The sequence below is a fragment of the Leptinotarsa decemlineata genome, unplaced genomic scaffold, assembly GCF_025532065.1.
Source record: "Leptinotarsa decemlineata unplaced genomic scaffold, Ldec_3_MD MMD2_tig00000251_RagTag_RagTag, whole genome shotgun sequence".
Taxonomy (NCBI): domain Eukaryota; kingdom Metazoa; phylum Arthropoda; class Insecta; order Coleoptera; family Chrysomelidae; genus Leptinotarsa; species Leptinotarsa decemlineata.
Window position 1 is genome coordinate 3777266 of NW_027412547.1, and position 17104 is coordinate 3794369.

Consider the following 17104-nt stretch of genomic DNA (forward strand, 5'->3'; position numbering starts at 1 on the left):
TGGATCTCCAGGAAATTGAAAAAGCAACCACAAGTCGCGTACAAAAAAACATTTTAAAGTGTTTAGAATGTAATGGACAACATTTTCAGCATTTATTGTGAAAATGTGATATTTTGTTTACAATTTTGTTATTTTGAATCATTCTATTCTGTTATTGTCTGTACTATCACATGTTTTATCCCACAAAATCTCACTTTTTACCTAGAAATGACTGATTTTTGGTACAGTTGTTTCCTGGAAACTAAGCCATAGTTAAGGAAATCATTTTGTAACCTTACAAACTTCCTCTCGTTCACCTTTCGTTCAGCTCAGATACCTGAGAATTGCAACATAAATTTCCAGGCAATGCCATAGCACGTTTACAGAAGAAATCGCCATCAATATTGAACAACAGACACTAGACTGTATTTATGTTTGATTTTTTGTAACTTATTTCGAACTTAATGTTATTAAAGAACTGTGAAAATAGGTGCTGTCCATGGACTGCTAGATTTACGGCTGGGGTGCGTGATTTATCGCAAACTTGAACTGACTTGCCAACGGGGAAAGTTCTGAATTGAATTTCTCTGTTGCTTTCATCTAATACATTCGGTTTAGATATGGATTTTTGTGAAAAAGTCAATCATAAACTAAAATATACTATGTACTTTCTCAACGAGTGGGATCATTCCATAGATTCAGGATTGATAACACTTTCATACATTTTGTGTTGATAGACCAAACTGTGGTTGAACATTTAAATAATTTCAGAACATTAGAATCTCAAGAGAGCTTATTGTACTTAATTTAATCACGTTGTGTGATTATGTAGGTATGAAAGAGTATATTCGAAATTTTTTGAATTTGAAGTAATTTTTTACTGTTATGGTTCTATAATTTGAGTTTTTGTAATGCCAACTAGTGGATATCAATGAATGAAGAAATGGATATACGATTACTCAATAAGTAGAATTTGAAATAAAATCGCTGTCTCTCGATGCGCGATTCGCCAACCAAGTCAGCATACACAGGAGTTATGTGCTTTAGCAATTTCAACTGAATATTTCAAAGTTCCAAGTTTCCATTGAAATTTTGAACTAAAATCACCAGAAATTTTGAGAACATTTCCTCGGGCAGCAATGAGAGGATCAATGACTTTCATTTCACGAATAATTTTATGATAATATTTTCTTGAGAAAGTTGATGGCTGGTTGATAGATTCCTCTTTTCTCTGGGCCAACTCGAGAATTACCGATTTCGAATCTTATTGTTGGATCGACTATGAATTGCTATTGCTGTAACGTGATTTTTACTAATGCCTCCATTGGAAGCTGTACCGTTGACTTTCTCATAAACTTCTCAGATAATGCGTTGGCTATCAGGTGACGAATGGTGTGATGTCTAGTATTTCTCAGGAATTTTGGCCCAAAAAACTCAAATCAAGAATTTCAAATTTATTTCTTCAGACGATCAGATGGAAGATGAAATTTGGCTCCTATTATGGAGCCATCTTCAAGAAATTGATGTGACTTGACGCCGGGGGCTCAATCTGCCTACTGTCCAGGTCTCATCAGGAGTTCTCTTTAAGGTCTCAATCTACCTACTCATTAGATTGAACAGGGATATCAATGCCCCCCCATGCCCCCTTCCGAGTTGAGTGCCTTGGAGTAAAAACTTTGCCTCACAAAATAAATTCCGTGAGGAAAACTTAATACACCGTTCCATCCACCCCCGCTCCTTCGGAGCGGTCCTCAGTCCTACTGATGGGTACTTCAGCAAGATTGACATCTGATCGTCTTTGGCCTTTAGGTGTTATTACTTTTTGATCTGCCCCCCTCATGCCCCTTCCCGTGTTGAGCGCCCTGAAGTAGAAGCTTTCCATCCTGCTGGTTTGCGAGGAGAACCTAATACCCTAATCCATCCACCACCGCTCTCCGAGCGGTCCTCAACTCACTGATGGGCACTTCAGCAAGATTGACATCTGACCTCTTTTGGTCGAAAGTCAGCCTTTAGGTGCTATTCTTTCGCGATCGGTAAAAAGTGTTTTGTCTAACTATCCCTAACTGAATTTTTGCATGGGGGACCCCAAAAACTAACCCGCGGCTGTTGCTATTAACGTCGGGCGTTCCTTAGTGAATCTAAGGATAATTGGATCGCGGTCGAGTTGTTCTGCGGTGAACTTGCTGGAAGAAAATCTGATTAGTGTCCTTACCGGAGTCGCCTGATGGCGACTAGTGGGAGCGGTCTTTGGTTCTGCTTCGTTGGCCTTGGATGTTTGTCCCTTTCTCGGAACCTGGGGTCATCCATGTTCAACGCATCGTGTAGATCGCGTAGCGCTGGGTTGTTGTGCGATCTGATTCTATCGAACACGCTTCCTGCGTGTTCGCTCATATACACGTCCACATATTGCATGTCCAGATCTAGGCCTCTGTATATAAATCTGTTGGGAATGTAGTACGCTGCGCTTCCGGCGGCCCTTAAGCTCGCGTTCATGAACGACTGTATCTTCTTCCTGCATGTCTGTGCGCACTGGCCTCAGGCAGTGCAGGCATAAAGTATTATGGGCATGAGAACGATTTTGATCATCAGTAACTTCACTTTCAACCCCATGTTGCTTCTGCGTCCTATGATTGGTGCCAGGCGTTGTCTGGCATGTCTAGCCATTCCGATTCTCTGCCGTACGTGAGACTGAAATGTTGATTTCCTGTCTAAGATGACCCCCAGGTATGTCGCTTTGTTGGTTCACGGAATCTCTTGTCTGTTGAAGGTAACGTTGTCTTCCGGTTGTACAAACCTGCGAGTGAACAGTATCGCCTGACTCTTGTCAGGGTTTATACTGATCTTCCACAGGTTGGCACACTTCTCTAATCTGTCTGCCTGTTATTGCAAGTACCTCGTGACATGCGCTTGGCTCGTGGATCTCGTTAGCCGGACCGTGTCCTCCTCGTAGAGCGCCAACTTGTTGAAGTTGTTCTCTGACTTGGGCACGTCCGCTGTTTATACGAAGAAGAGGTGTGATGAAAGGACTGCTCCTTGCAGGACCCCTGCTTTCAGTAGTCGAATTGTTGATAGTTCGTCTCCTACTCTGTCAGCTAGAAAAGACTGAATTAATCTTACTATTGGTTTTGAATATCCGAAATCGCCCATCTTGGCTAGTAGTCCGTCATGCCAAACTCTGTCGAACGCCTTGAAGACGTCTAAGGAGATAGCTCCTTTGTCTAGGTTGAAGCCTTTGATCGTGAAGTCTACTACCCTCAAAACTTGTAGCTCTGTCGAGTGTTCTGATCTAGAAGCGAATTGCTCATCCGGAAGGATTCCTAGCTCTCTGGTTTGGTCTTCAAGTCTCTTCAAAATGACATGCTCCGCCACTTTGCTTATGGAAGGAAGTAAGTTGATTGGTCTGTGATTGTCTGGGAACAGGTGGTTCGCCTTGGAACCACTCGAACGCCTTGGAGACATCTAAGAAGATGTTTTCGGTGTTGTATCCTTTGCCGATGTTGAAGCCTTCGGTCGCAAAGTCTACTACCCTTAGGACTTGTAGCTCTGTTGAGTGTTCTGATCTAAAACCGAATTGTTCATCCAGAAGGAATCCTAGCTCGTTGGATGACATGGAAGGAAGTAAGCTGATTGGTCTGTGATTGTCTGGGAACAGGTGGTTCTTGTTGAACTTGGGGATGTGGATTACCGTAACCTCTTTGAACGGGTACGGAAAGTGTTGCAATCTGAGTTTATAATGTTGGTTATGACTGCTATACTCTTGGGCGGTAGTACTTCCAGTGCCCGGTTTGTTTTGTTGTCCGGGCATGGTGCTTTCCGAGTGGATAGACGTCTTAGGATGTCTTTCACTTCCTCGGGAGATGTCGGGGCCAGGGGTTGCGTGTTGTCCGTTCGTTGTCATAGCCTTCGTACCATTCTTTTCACCTGTCTCTCTATTTTGTCTACCTCCTCCGTGAACGGGACGTCGTTCTCTCTGCACTGCCTTTCGAAGTTGTCCGCGAATGTGTCCACCTTCTCCTGGTAAGTGTAGACGATTCCTTGCTCGCCGGGTATTGGCGGGCATGACTGTCGAGGTCCGTTCCTGAGTACTTTCTGCATTCTCCATGCAGATCAATCCATCGTGGATCGCTACTTTCGTGTAATAACTGCCATTGCAATAGTAACATAAAATATTATTTTATTCATTGAGATCGAGGTCGATGACCCGTTTCTTCGGTGTTGATATTTTTTCCAGTTGAAAAAGCGCTGAATTACTTTATGACTGTCGGACCTTCGAGCGTCGTTGTGGTCATGTTAAATTTGAGCTAGTCTAAACAAATGAATATATTGCATCCTGCCGATTATCATGAGCTTGGGAAGGTTAAAAAAACGCTGAAATGGTGTTTTTGTGGCTAGCGTTGTTGACGCGAGGGCTTGGGAGAGTTTCTTTATGGAGACACAAAAAGTCAGTCACCGGAACTCGTCGTGCGTGGTGCGAACGGTAGTGAAATCATAGACCGGTAATGGGTACAGGGGAGTTCGAAATTAAAGTATTGATGTTGAAAACACACCAGGTCAACGGAACCGATGGTTGACCATGAACTACCCAAAGAAGCGTTATGTGAGTGTTTGTTTTTTTTTACTAACCAGTTGATGTTTAGGGAGCGTTCACATATTATTTTGTCTGAGTCCACTTTCCATTTGCAAATAGATTATATATTGTTGGGTTCCTAGTGCTGATTGTTTATCTAAAGTTGATAATACAATTACAGAGAAGGGCAAAAATTTGAAGTTATACACCACTCTCCCTAAAGTGAAAGTGAAACCAAGAGTATTTTGTACCGAGTTGGCGCATTTGTAATGTCCATGGAGTCGTTTTCTACTTATTATACTTTATATTTGAAACCTTGGACTTTCATTTTCTCTTGGACTGAGAAAAATACCATCCTCGTAGAGTGAGATGAAGTTAAGATAACAAAAAACAGATAGGAGACTTTTTGTCAATCTATCGAGAAGAGAATAGTGAGTAAAAAGCATTTTAATTGAGGATGAAAATTCAGTTCTGGAACCACATAATGTAAGAGAATATAAGTAGGTATACCAAATGATCAGATTTCAAAAAGACCGGCCTTCGTGCGATCGGCACGAACCCTACAGCCTTTTTCGGAACTTCCAAATTTTGATGTGGAGAAATCTGCATCTGGTGACAGCAGCTGCCTAATTTTTGTACGTTGTTACACTGTCCGAAAAAAGGATAAAACCGGCATTTATGAACCATCAGCATATTATTACATTCGCATAGGACCTCGTTTAGAGCGCCTCAAGGTTTCTTCTGCAGTGCTTGTGTTTTGTCCTGGAAAAAATATTCACATTGGATGGTATGACTTCTATAATCTTTCAACTGAAGTGAAAAATGCGCACACAAAACCGTATGTGTATCAGAATTTTGCCACTCTCAAATAAATATTCATACATACTGTCAAATTATCAAAATTTTCCTACATGAGGTTTCAGATGGAGCCCCCGTACATATGCATCTCACCAACTACAGGATGATCAATTTTCTTGAGCAAATCTCGACGCTGTTATTTCATAATAGTCTTGTCTAACCATGATCTCTCGTTCTCTTCCGATGAACACACAGACAATAAACTTTAATTAATCATGTTTACGAGCAGTTGGCCGTGAAGTGGTGTACAGTTTGATGAATGAACACTGTGTTATTGTGTACACTATGTTATAACGTTCAAAGGACTAATATAACATGTAATTACAGGATACGTGGGTTGGCGCAGCGGCCCGAACTACTCTCTGGAGAAATTCGGCTCCTTATACATCAGTCCGAGACGTACTCTTCCTCACCAGCCGCCATATAATTGCATCATACTTGGCTAGGAGACATTGGAGGAACTTGTAGTTTGGGAATTCCAGTTTAATTAACAATAAAGTGAAGTAACTTCAATGCATTTTTTTTATGAACATATTGTTGATGTGCAATGCACAAGAAAGCAATGAGGCAAATGCCTGCCAAAAACAACTAGTTTCCTTACCAATGACACTGTTGACTTTGAATTATATCTAACAAGTTTGTAAAACTTTCATTGTGTCACCGTATAGAAGTAAACACAGGTAAGTTCACTCTCCGCCATATTTGGGTCAAGATTCCCCACCTCAAATTTTATGCGCGGCCAAACTACAGCTCAACCAACTGAATCTGAGGCGTTCACCAAGCGAGCCAAATTGAGGCATGGAATATTATTACAGAGTGAGTCGTTGTAAGTGGTGGTTTTGTATTTGTGAAAAAAAATGTGTCTAGTTTCAAAATGAGCAAGTGTCGAGCTGTGAGTTGCTGTAATTTGCAGGGTGATGTCGGCATTAATTTTTTTCGATTTCCAATTGACGAAAAAAGGTATGTTTTTTAATTATTCATTGTGTAAGATTGAAGTAATGAATATATAATGAAAATCATAAAATAAATTGTTATAGACCATATACACTGTGTCCGTAAAGTATGGAACAAATTCATTTTTAGCTAAACAGGTCATTTTAAGAAATAATCCTGAAACACGTCGATTTTTGATGTTAATTTACCGTATTTTAAAATAATAATGTAATATACAGGGTGAACTACGTTCGAGTAATGACGTCACCGTCATTTTTTTTAAATTGAACATCCCCATTTTGTCTTAATATTCGGATTACTCTAGCTGAGCTGATTCCAAAAATGTATCACATGTTGATTCCAATTGGTACAGGGTGGACAGTGTGTGTGCTAATAAAGTAACGTACCTTCTAACATCTACAGAATAATGTGGAGGTGCACCATCCTGTTGAAACCATAAACTTTCATCAAAACCTCCAGGATTACGTCTGCTGGAAAATAAATTACGTAAAGTAGGTAAGAGATACCCCCTTAAAAACTCAAGGTACTTTGCCCCGTTTGAATTACCTTCGATAAAGTAGGGTCCAATGATTCGATTTCGTACAATTCCAGCCCATACATTTACCTTTTGAGGGTATTGTGTATGATGCTCACGCATCCAGTGGAGGTTTTCTTTTGCCCAGTATCTACAATTCTGACGGTTAACCTCACTATTTAACGTGAAAGTGGACTCATCAGAAAAAGTAATGTTTTGTATCAAAAGAGGGTCTCGGTGACATTTATCCATTATTTCTTCGCAAAATTGGAGTCGTCTATCGGGATCATCTTCGTTTAATTCTTACACAAGTTTGATTTTATAAGGATGCCATTTTTCAAGCTTCAATAGTTTGTGTACCGTTGTTTTGCCAACACCGATTTCGCGACTAACTTTACGAACAGAAGTGTGCGCATTTTCTTCAAAACTCAGTAAAACATCTAATGCTGTATCAGCATTTGCAGGTTGACGACCTGATTTGCGTACATTTGCAACCGTACCAGTTTCTCGAAATTTCGTTTCCAGCTTACTGACTGTTGAACGCGTTATAGGTCTTTCTGGATATTTATCATTAAACAAATTGCACACTTCCATCTGGGTTCGCGATCTGTCTCCATACCCAATCATCATAAGTATTTAAATTCTTCGTTTTACACTTAACTTCATTTCTACTCCCAATTAAATCTAAGCAATCATTCGAATATTCACGAATACCAAAAATACTGTAGTACTAAACTGTCACTGAACATCAATAAATTACTAAATAAATAATGATATTTCACAAAAAACTAGACGATTATGTTTTTTATAAATGTAGATAAGAAATTATTTCTTTCATATTCTGTCTGCTAGACCACAAGTACCAAACATGTTTGGAAACAGCTCATTTTTATTATTCTAAACATGTAGCAAACTACGGGGTGTTACATTTAAACCAATTGCCGCTAGACAATAAGTATTTTTGATAATATTGTTAATTTACCTAATAAAGAATGTTACGCGTTACTTTATTAGCACACACACAACTACTGTATTTTTGTCCACCCTGTACCAATTGGAATCAACATGTGATACATTTTTGGAATCAGCTCAGCTAGAGTAATCCGAAAATGGAGACAAAATGGGGGTGTTCCATTTAAAAAAAATGACGGTGACGTCATTACTCGAACGTAATTCACCCTGTATATTAGATTATTATTTTAAAATACGGTAAATTAACATCAAAAATCGACGTGTTTCAGGATTATTTCTTAAAATGACCTGTTTAGCTGAAAATGAATTTGTTCCATACTTTACGGACACAGTGTATAGTGGAATGAATAGAAATCGATAACTTCAGTAATCAAGATAAGGATTGCAACATCTGTTTCGATGAAATGAGCATCAAGTCACACTGATTCTACAATATAGGAAAGGATAGAACAATTGGTTTTGAGGAAATATTTAACAAGAAAACGGCTTCTATAGAAGGATATGCCTTGGTAGTCATGGCAAAAGGCATACATTCGAACTGGAAACAACCTGTTGCATAATTTTTTACCAATTCATCCACATCATTACTGGATATCGTGATTAAAAATGTAAGGCAATTATCAAAAATTTGATTGAGAGTTAGGGGTATCATTTCAGATTTAGGTTCTAATTTTTATAAACTTGCCAGAAAAGATCTCGAAGTGACTGTAGAGCAGCCAACTTTCTTTGTTGATGAGAAAAAATATTTTACTTTTTTGATACTCATCATTTGCTGAAATGTAGCAGAAACCATTTTTTTGATGACTTTTTTAAATTTGATGAATATACAACGAACAAACGTCATCTTGAACAACTTTACAACTTGGATAAGGAAAAGCAATATAGACTAGCACCCGAACTTACTGATTCTCATTTATTTTCAACTAACTTTCAAAGGATGAAAGTTAAATTAGCCACTCAAGTTTTCAGTGATTCGGTAGCTACAGCGATGAATACCTATGCCAGTTTCAATCAGATACCATTAGCAGCAATAGGAACGGCTACATTCATTGAAAAAATGGATAAAGTGTTTGATATTTTGAATTCAAAACGATTTGACGATGTCAAACATTTCAAAAAACATTTTTCCGAAACATCAAAACAAATTGGTTTTCTGAAAGAAATGAAAATATTTATCAGCAAATTGACTGTAATATAAAAAAAAAGAAAAAAGCATGACTAGACAAATGAGATTCATTGAAGGATGGCAGATAACAATTTCGGCATTTCTGTAACTTTGAGAAAACCTACATAGTGAAGGAAACTCCTACATATTGACGAGGGGTATGAATCAGGACTGTGTGGATAATTTTTTTGGTCAACAGTGAAATACTTGTGGAAATGTCAGAAACCCAACTCCTATTCAAATTACCAGCGCTTTCAAAAACACATTTACTCTTCAGTATATTACACAGGCAGAAGGAAGTCACTGTCTAGAAGATACAAGTGAGATTCTATCTAGTATTAAGATGCAGACATAAATAGAATGAAGATTCTTGTGGAAGTTACAAAAAATCCCTATAAACCTTTGAGAGTAGAGACAAATGATTATAGAACTCTAGCCCCTCCAGAAGGCAACAAACAGCTTGGGATATGTTAGTGGATATCTTTTGAGAAAATGTTTAAGAAAACATTCATGTGAAGTATGTACAAATTTTGCCACGACGGCTAGTACTACACTGAATGAAACAAATGTATATAGTCATTTCAAGGCATATAGTAATACAGTAGCCAAACAGTTGGGAGTTTATAGATGCCGCCAAATTAATTTTTACAATGTATCATTCATCTAGAGACAGAATTTCTTTTTTAATCATTTCAACAATTTATGTGCCACTGATTGCATAGACAACCAGCTCAAAACAACGTTTTCAAAAATCAACATTTCTCATCCTTGTGATAATTTTCCTTTGGATTATTTATTTTCTCTTTTCACAAGGGTAATAATTGATTATACTTTGAAATTTGCCAATAGAAACAAATGTTGAAAAAATTGAAAGCTCATCATTCTGAAAAACCTTTAGAATAGATTAGCATAAGTTTTTGACCTAAATTGTATACTTTGAGATCTGCAAATTTGAACGTGGTATTATGCTGAGCTACAAAATTTTTCACATCCGCCCATATTAACTCGATGGGATTGAGCTCGCAGTGGTATGGAGGCAGGCGAAGGACAATTTTGTTTTGGCCTGCTGCCATCTTATTGACTTTATATTTTTGGTATTCAAGCTTGCGCTCCTTGACAACTTTTAGTAGCTGTACTCTTAGCATCGAGTCTTCAAAGCTAATATTCTTTGATCGCAGCCAATTTTGGATTTCAACCTTCTTTGAAGACGTTGTCGGAATTTTCTCTAACCGTCGCGAATGATAAGGTGCATCGTCCATTACAATCACAGCATTATCCTCCAGATGGGGTAGAACTTTGAGAAACCACTGTTCAAAAGATTCACCGTTCATTTCTTCGTGATAATCTCCAGTTTTCTTCGACTCGAAACACCACAGCCCTTCAGCAACAAACCCAATCTCATTGCCGATGTGACAAACAATAAGCCGTTTTCCTTTACCTGAAATTATGAAGAGGTATGTAAGTAAATAAAACAAATACTCGGGTTACTTTTTATATATTGAGATTGAGGCAGGTCTTGATATAGATATAAGTTTACCTGATGGATTTGTTAATCCGGTGGATAGTCCATCTAGAAAGGCCCTCCTAGATGAGGTCACAGTTTCATCGACCCATACTTTAGGGGTAGTATGACCATCATCAACCCAGGTTTCATTCATATAATAAATTATTCTCTGTTGTTCCCTATAATATTTGATTTTGGTCAAATACTCTCTCCCCCATAACACAATTTCCTCTCTATCTAATAATAAACTATTGCGCCCTCGTTTTTCCATACAAAATTCTAATGTTTAAATACTTTATGGAATGTTGATCGCTTAAAACTTGGCAATAAAACATCTTCATTTATTTCTGTGAGTACTTTGCCTATCGTGGGTATTTCATTTCTGAAAAAGTACTCATGCACTTTCCTCCTGATTGCATGTTTATCAGCATCATCTATTGATTTTATAATGGTTTGACGATTCTGATTTGTATTCGGTTTGGAAAATGTATGATTTTGTTTATATTCCCGTAAAACATTATAAATCGAAGCGCAACACACTCCAATTTTATCGGAAACTTTCGATACGACTTCGTCGACAGTCGTTGTCTCAATTTCTTCCATCTCTTTCTTGAATACATTCAAAATCACTTCTTTCATGTCAACACTCAAATGTCTTTTTTTTGGATCGTTTCCTGGCTGGACGCAAACAACTGATTACAACCCTGTGCTGGTACCGAACTAGTACCAAGAAGGCGAATTCACCAATGAACGCTGCCCTTTCCATCTGACACTGGGCGATCACGTGAACATCACGCTTCGGTTTTGTTTTGTTTTACTCTTTCTTGGATTTGAATAGACTTCACTTTTGTGGTAGAACTCTGTTGTTTAATATGTTATCTTCTTAGAAATGGTATAGTCAGGTGTCGTTACTTGATTTGAAATAAATCGAAGTGCTCGAGGTAGCCATGTTAGCTTGTCTTTTCTGTTCGTGTAGGGAACGACGCTAGTCGAGATTTGTGTACTCCGACAGAAAAAGCAAATTTGTGAGTAAATTAAATCCAGTGTGGATTATCTATAACTTTGAATGCTCCTGCTTTAATTGGGCACTATGTCTAGTGACCATATTTTGTTTGTTCCTGTAAGGACATGAATTTAACCTCGGTACGAGGTGAGTTTTTGCAAATTTTTTTGGTAACCACATTTCTGAAATAGGGAGATTTCAGGAGAAACTTCTTCTTGCGATGTAATTTGAGTTAATCTTAAATGTACGGGAAGATTTCCTTTTGATTTCCTTCATTTTGCTGATGGCAGTTTCTGCGTTGATCCTGTCCGCCATTTTGTCGTATTGGACTGAAACTCTTTCCATGAAAATTCGATTTATTTTTCACAAGCGAGATGTTCCAATGATGGATTATTTTCCTGCTCTAATCGTCTCTCCGGATTTTACCTGGTTATGAGGATACAAGATTTTTGTCTCTCCATTTCTTTCTTGGTGAAGACGAAAGGAAGATTGTTCAACTTTGCAGCCCGTTTCAACCACTCAAGATGAACTACTTTCCCCAAACAATCGTTTTTTCGGATTCTATCTGGTCATGAGGATTGAGAGGGTGGTCCATCTGAAGAGCCTGTCAAAAACTATTTAGCCCAAGGACGTTTCATCTACTCTCCTAGTTGTCTATCCTTATTTTATTTGGTTACGACGTACCTGAATGGAGTGGATGGTACAACTTTTTGCTTCAACCAACTTTGTGGGATTTTATACTACTGCTCAGTCTATTCAGGATAGTATACCTGAACCAATTTTAATATTTTTCATGTTTTACCTGCCACCTGTTCAATTTACATCATAATTGTGTGTAACAGCCATTGTAAGTACTGGACGATCGCTCCAATTTTTTTTGAACACTTGAATATGGTCATCACATGAATTACTTTTTTATATTGGTTGAACAGATTTGAAATCAAGCGTAATATTGTGTCAATTCCCACGAAGTTACTTGTAGGATGATAATTTACCTTTTTATATGTCATATCTTCTATTATTATATTGTTATTAATGAAAGTATTTGTTTGACTTCAGATTCCTCCCTTTGTGATTATTGAATGTTAATGTGTGACTTTTAAAATTGATGAAATATTACATGAAGTGTACACCAACTTTTCTTGCATCTTGTTTTCCCATTTCGGACAAGAACTGAGTTATCTTTTAAACAGAATTGGGTGGCGTCCAAATTTAATTTCAAACACAATCAATTGATGAACCTCGACCACATGCTCTACCTATTTCAATAGCTAACGGCACACACTTTTCCTCAAAACAAAAAGGAAACAGTTCACTGTTCCGAAACAGAAAACTGTACAAACCTCAGCAACTTTTGATGCTTCATAAAGATCAGATGGGACCTTCTTTGGAGTGCTGTTCTCATGTATAGAGCTCCTCCCCTAAGCAAACCCTGAAGCTGCTGGATTCCTTCCAGAAAAGAGGCATCCACCTGGTTGGAGACACGAACATCATTTGAAACCTTGATAATCTTGAACATTGAAGAAAAGTTGGAGATTGGTCTCTTTTTCATACGTTCATGGGAAGGGTTAAAATTACTTGGTATATTTGATTCCACCAAGAGCGGTACGTATCAGAAATACGCGACGTACTGTGCCTGTTCATCGTTTCGAGGTTCAACTCAGTACACCTTGAACTTCACTGTTTGAGAACTCTCTCATTTGGAGAACTGCCTTTATGTGGAACAAACTTCCCAAACATTTTTTCAAATGAATTTAATCTCCAGCGATTCAAATCTAACGTGAATCACTAGTTTAGCACAGGCACCGCTCTTAGAGCGGTGCCTGTGCTGAGGTAGTGATTCACGTTAGATTTTTTCCATCCTAGTCACGAGATTTTCAACTCATCCCGAGTCCACGAAATCACCCTGTTCACGTAATTGCAAGTATATAGCTCAATCGCTCCCTGGAGAAATCTGGCTTCCTATACATCAGTCCATGCACATTCTTCCTTAGAAGCCGCCGTATAAGTGCATTATACTCGGTGCGCTTGGTTATTTAGGAGCCATTATATGAGGTAAGGTCTGGTGGTTTTTCAATTCACGGAATAAAAACTTAAAGGGCAGGAATATATTTGTCGTTTTAAGAATAGAGAATGCATGTGCAGCAAAGGTTGCATCGAATTTTGATCATTTGCCATTTTCCAGTGATAGTGAAACTATTAATATAGTTCTTCATTTTCTATAATTGATGTTGATTATTAAGAACTGAACGTATCGATGAAAATGCGTGAGGGCATTCGGAAAATGTCGTTATAGGCAAACGTAAACGATTATATCAGCGAATGAGCAAATAACATGAGAGAAGACTAATACACTAAAATCGTATTGTCAAATATAGAAAATAATCATGAAATAATTCAAATTCATTTTATTTATTTTGTGAAAAAGAAGGCTGAAAAGTTGCCCTTTTCTGAACTTTGAAGGGCCGTAACTTTGTGAATAAAAAAGAGCTGCGCTTTTTTCTTTCAGATTCGTAATCTACGCATCAAAATACGTAAGTACACTCAAATTTTTTTTCCAATTCGCCGGGTGCCCTCAAAGCGATAATTTACCGGTCACTGAAACCATATTCTGCGTTTATCGACCAGCAAGCGATACATAAAATAGGGCATTATTCTCTCCACTTGCAAACACCATTGACTATCTGCAACTACTCCAGTACCGAAATTACTGTATTTGATGACTTCAATGTCCACAATATCGAATGACATAAATTTTCAATTAACAACGTCGTGCAAGGTCGCAGATGCGACTTTTGCAATAAACAGCGACTTACTCAGATTATAAATGAGCCATACAGGATTCCTGATTCTGGATCTATACCTAACAACCAATCAACTCATTTCATCCATGGATGCATATATTCATTTTTCAATGAAACGAAGTTCTAACGGTGAATCTTGGTTCAAGAAAAATCGCGAGCAAGCTGCCGCTTGCAAAATCTCGCTAGTCGGTCGCTGAACTGTCAATTAAAACTTTACAAAATCCCCAATTCCATCACTAACATAAGCGGATGGTGCATTGAAATCGTTCAAAATTCGTATACATTTCTTGAGGCTCATTAGTAGTAGATTCGAATACCTTTCGTTGAACTTTCTACATGTTCTGCTGATAATTTCATCAAACTGTCCAAAAATGATGAACAAATCCATAAGAACTGCATTTGAATAGTTTTGTTTCATCGTTTCGAAGGTATTTGAAATTTAGGGAGTGACGAAAATGTCAATATTATTGGGAGAATGTCATAAAGTTACTGTCAAATGGCAATCATGGCCGGCTTACAAAATACCAAATAGGAATACCATTTTGAAGGACATTTCTACAAATATTTGCTTCGAACGATATGCAAGCCACACGATATGCATAAAAATGAAGTTTTCTGGATTTGTAATAATACACAGAGTGTTCCATTTGGAATAATCAACTTCCCGTCACTTTTTCAAGCAAACAATAAAACTTTATTTTTTTACCACCCTGTATAGGAGTAATAGAAATTTTGCTGAAGTGTGGGAAGCCTCCAAGTATTACCTAACAAAAACCAAATTCAGGTACCATAGTATTCCTCAACTTGAAGATATCAGCATTTAAGAGGTCATGATTTACGAAGAAAAAATTGAAATCAATTCATATTTCGAAAACGTGAACAGATACTTATAGGAAAATCAAGAAGAGTTGTCGGGTAATTATTGTAGATTCCAAAAATAATATTATATACAGAGTGTTCGATTAGAATGATCAAAGTTGCTACTACTTTCTAGTGAAAGAGGCAACACCGCATTGTTGAAGATGTTTCAGTTGGATAGAAAATGTCCGAATTTGCTTCCTATCGAATTTTCAAAGTGATCCGGTGTTTGGTTCACCAAAAATGTCTAATTTGCCATCCTCCCTAAATCAGCCTGTATATAATAATAATAATAATAAATGAATTTATTGACAGTTGAAATAACATGATACAATATGGAGAAAAACAAAATACAAATTTGTCAATAGGATACAAGATTGAACAGAGTTCATTCTTCCTCTTGCACTTTACAAAAACAAATGATGAAAAACAAAACAAAATAACAAAAGACCTAAAATAAAATTGGAATTGTGATAGCGGGTACAACATTTAATTCATGAGGCGGATATCGATACAAACATAAGGATACTACAAATATTTTAGCTATGGCCTACAAGAGCCAATGTGTCATAGAATATATTCGGGTATTATTGATTTTTCAGAAGGTGTTTTTTCAGGCAGTACCTGAAACTGGAAACAGATTTCGACCGAAAGGAAGGTGGTAGGTTGTTATAGAATTCAGCTATCGTATATGTAAATGACCTTTTGAATAGTTCTATGGAGTGTCTAACAACATGGATCATTTTGTGCCTGATGTTCACATTATGAACATCAGTTCGATAAGTTATTTTGTTATAGAGGTAGGGAGGTGTTCTATTGACAATAACTTTATGAAATAATGTCGAAGAATGAAGAGTCCGCCTATCGTACATTTTCAGCCACCTAGCTTTTTTGAGTGTATGAGAAATCGGTTCTCTTTTCTTGATACCGTATGAAAATCTCAAACAAGAGTTTTGAACTCTTTGAATTCGTTGTTGCTCATTTTTATTCAGAAAATAATGATACACTACGTCACAATGATTGAAAATAGATAATATTAACGAATCACAAATGAGTAATTTGGTTTTTAGGCTCAAGACATGCCTTTGAGGGTATAATACTTTCATTTTCCCAGATGCTCTTTGAATCAATGTTGAAGTATGTTTTTTAAATTTGAGTTCATCATCCATACAAACTCCTAGATTTTTAACCTGATTTACAACCGGTAAAACAGTGTCATCAATTTTTATGATTAGATCTCTAAGTTTTGACCTTGCGACTTTTCTTCCGAATACAATCATAGAGCATTTGGAATTTTTAACTTCCAGGGCATGTTTCCTCGATACATTAACGAATTGATTCAAATCGTCATTAATGATATTTTCGCTTTGCTGTACAGAGTCAGGAGTAAAAGAATAATACAACTGTGTATCATCGGCATACATATGATATTTGAGTTTTTTCAAATAGGTTGTCAAATGGGAGGTGTAAATTATGTAGAGGATAGGTCCAAGGATTGAACCCTGTGGGACACCTGAAGAAGTATTTTTGAAATCTGACATGTGGTTCTCCACTCTAACAATTTGTTGTCTATGTGAAAGATATGCATGGAAAAAATTCAAAGTGCTTTGACAAAGTCCATTATAATGTAATATAGATCGAAGTAGTTGATGATTCAATGTATCAAAAGCTTTGCTAAAGTCAATCAATAGTAGGACAGTGATTTCGTCTCTATCCGATGCTACGACGATATCATCTAATATATTCAATAAAGCTGTAGCAAAGCTATAGTTTGGTCTGAAACCAGATTTCATAATTGGAAGTACATTGTTGTTGTGAAGGTGGTTTCTCAGCTGTTGAGCAATAGCCTTTTCCAAAATTTTGGAAAGAAATGGAAGAAGACTTATAGGACGCAAGTCTTTGAATTCCTTAGGTTCTTTAATTTTG

The 17104-nt window shown here is 37.4% G+C and overlaps 1 protein-coding gene across 1 annotated transcript in view; it reads left to right on the forward strand.

The window, feature by feature from the left end:
• LOC111511670 (uncharacterized) overlaps positions 1-6088 on the forward strand; it is a 28781-nt gene extending 22693 nt beyond the window's left edge. The window contains exon 4 of the mRNA XM_074173702.1: positions 5732-6088. Coding sequence (XP_074029803.1) covers positions 5732-5850 — 119 coding nt within the window. The 3' untranslated portion in view covers positions 5851-6088. The remainder of the gene's footprint in view (positions 1-5731) is intronic.
• Positions 6089-17104: the final 11016 nt, after the last annotated feature.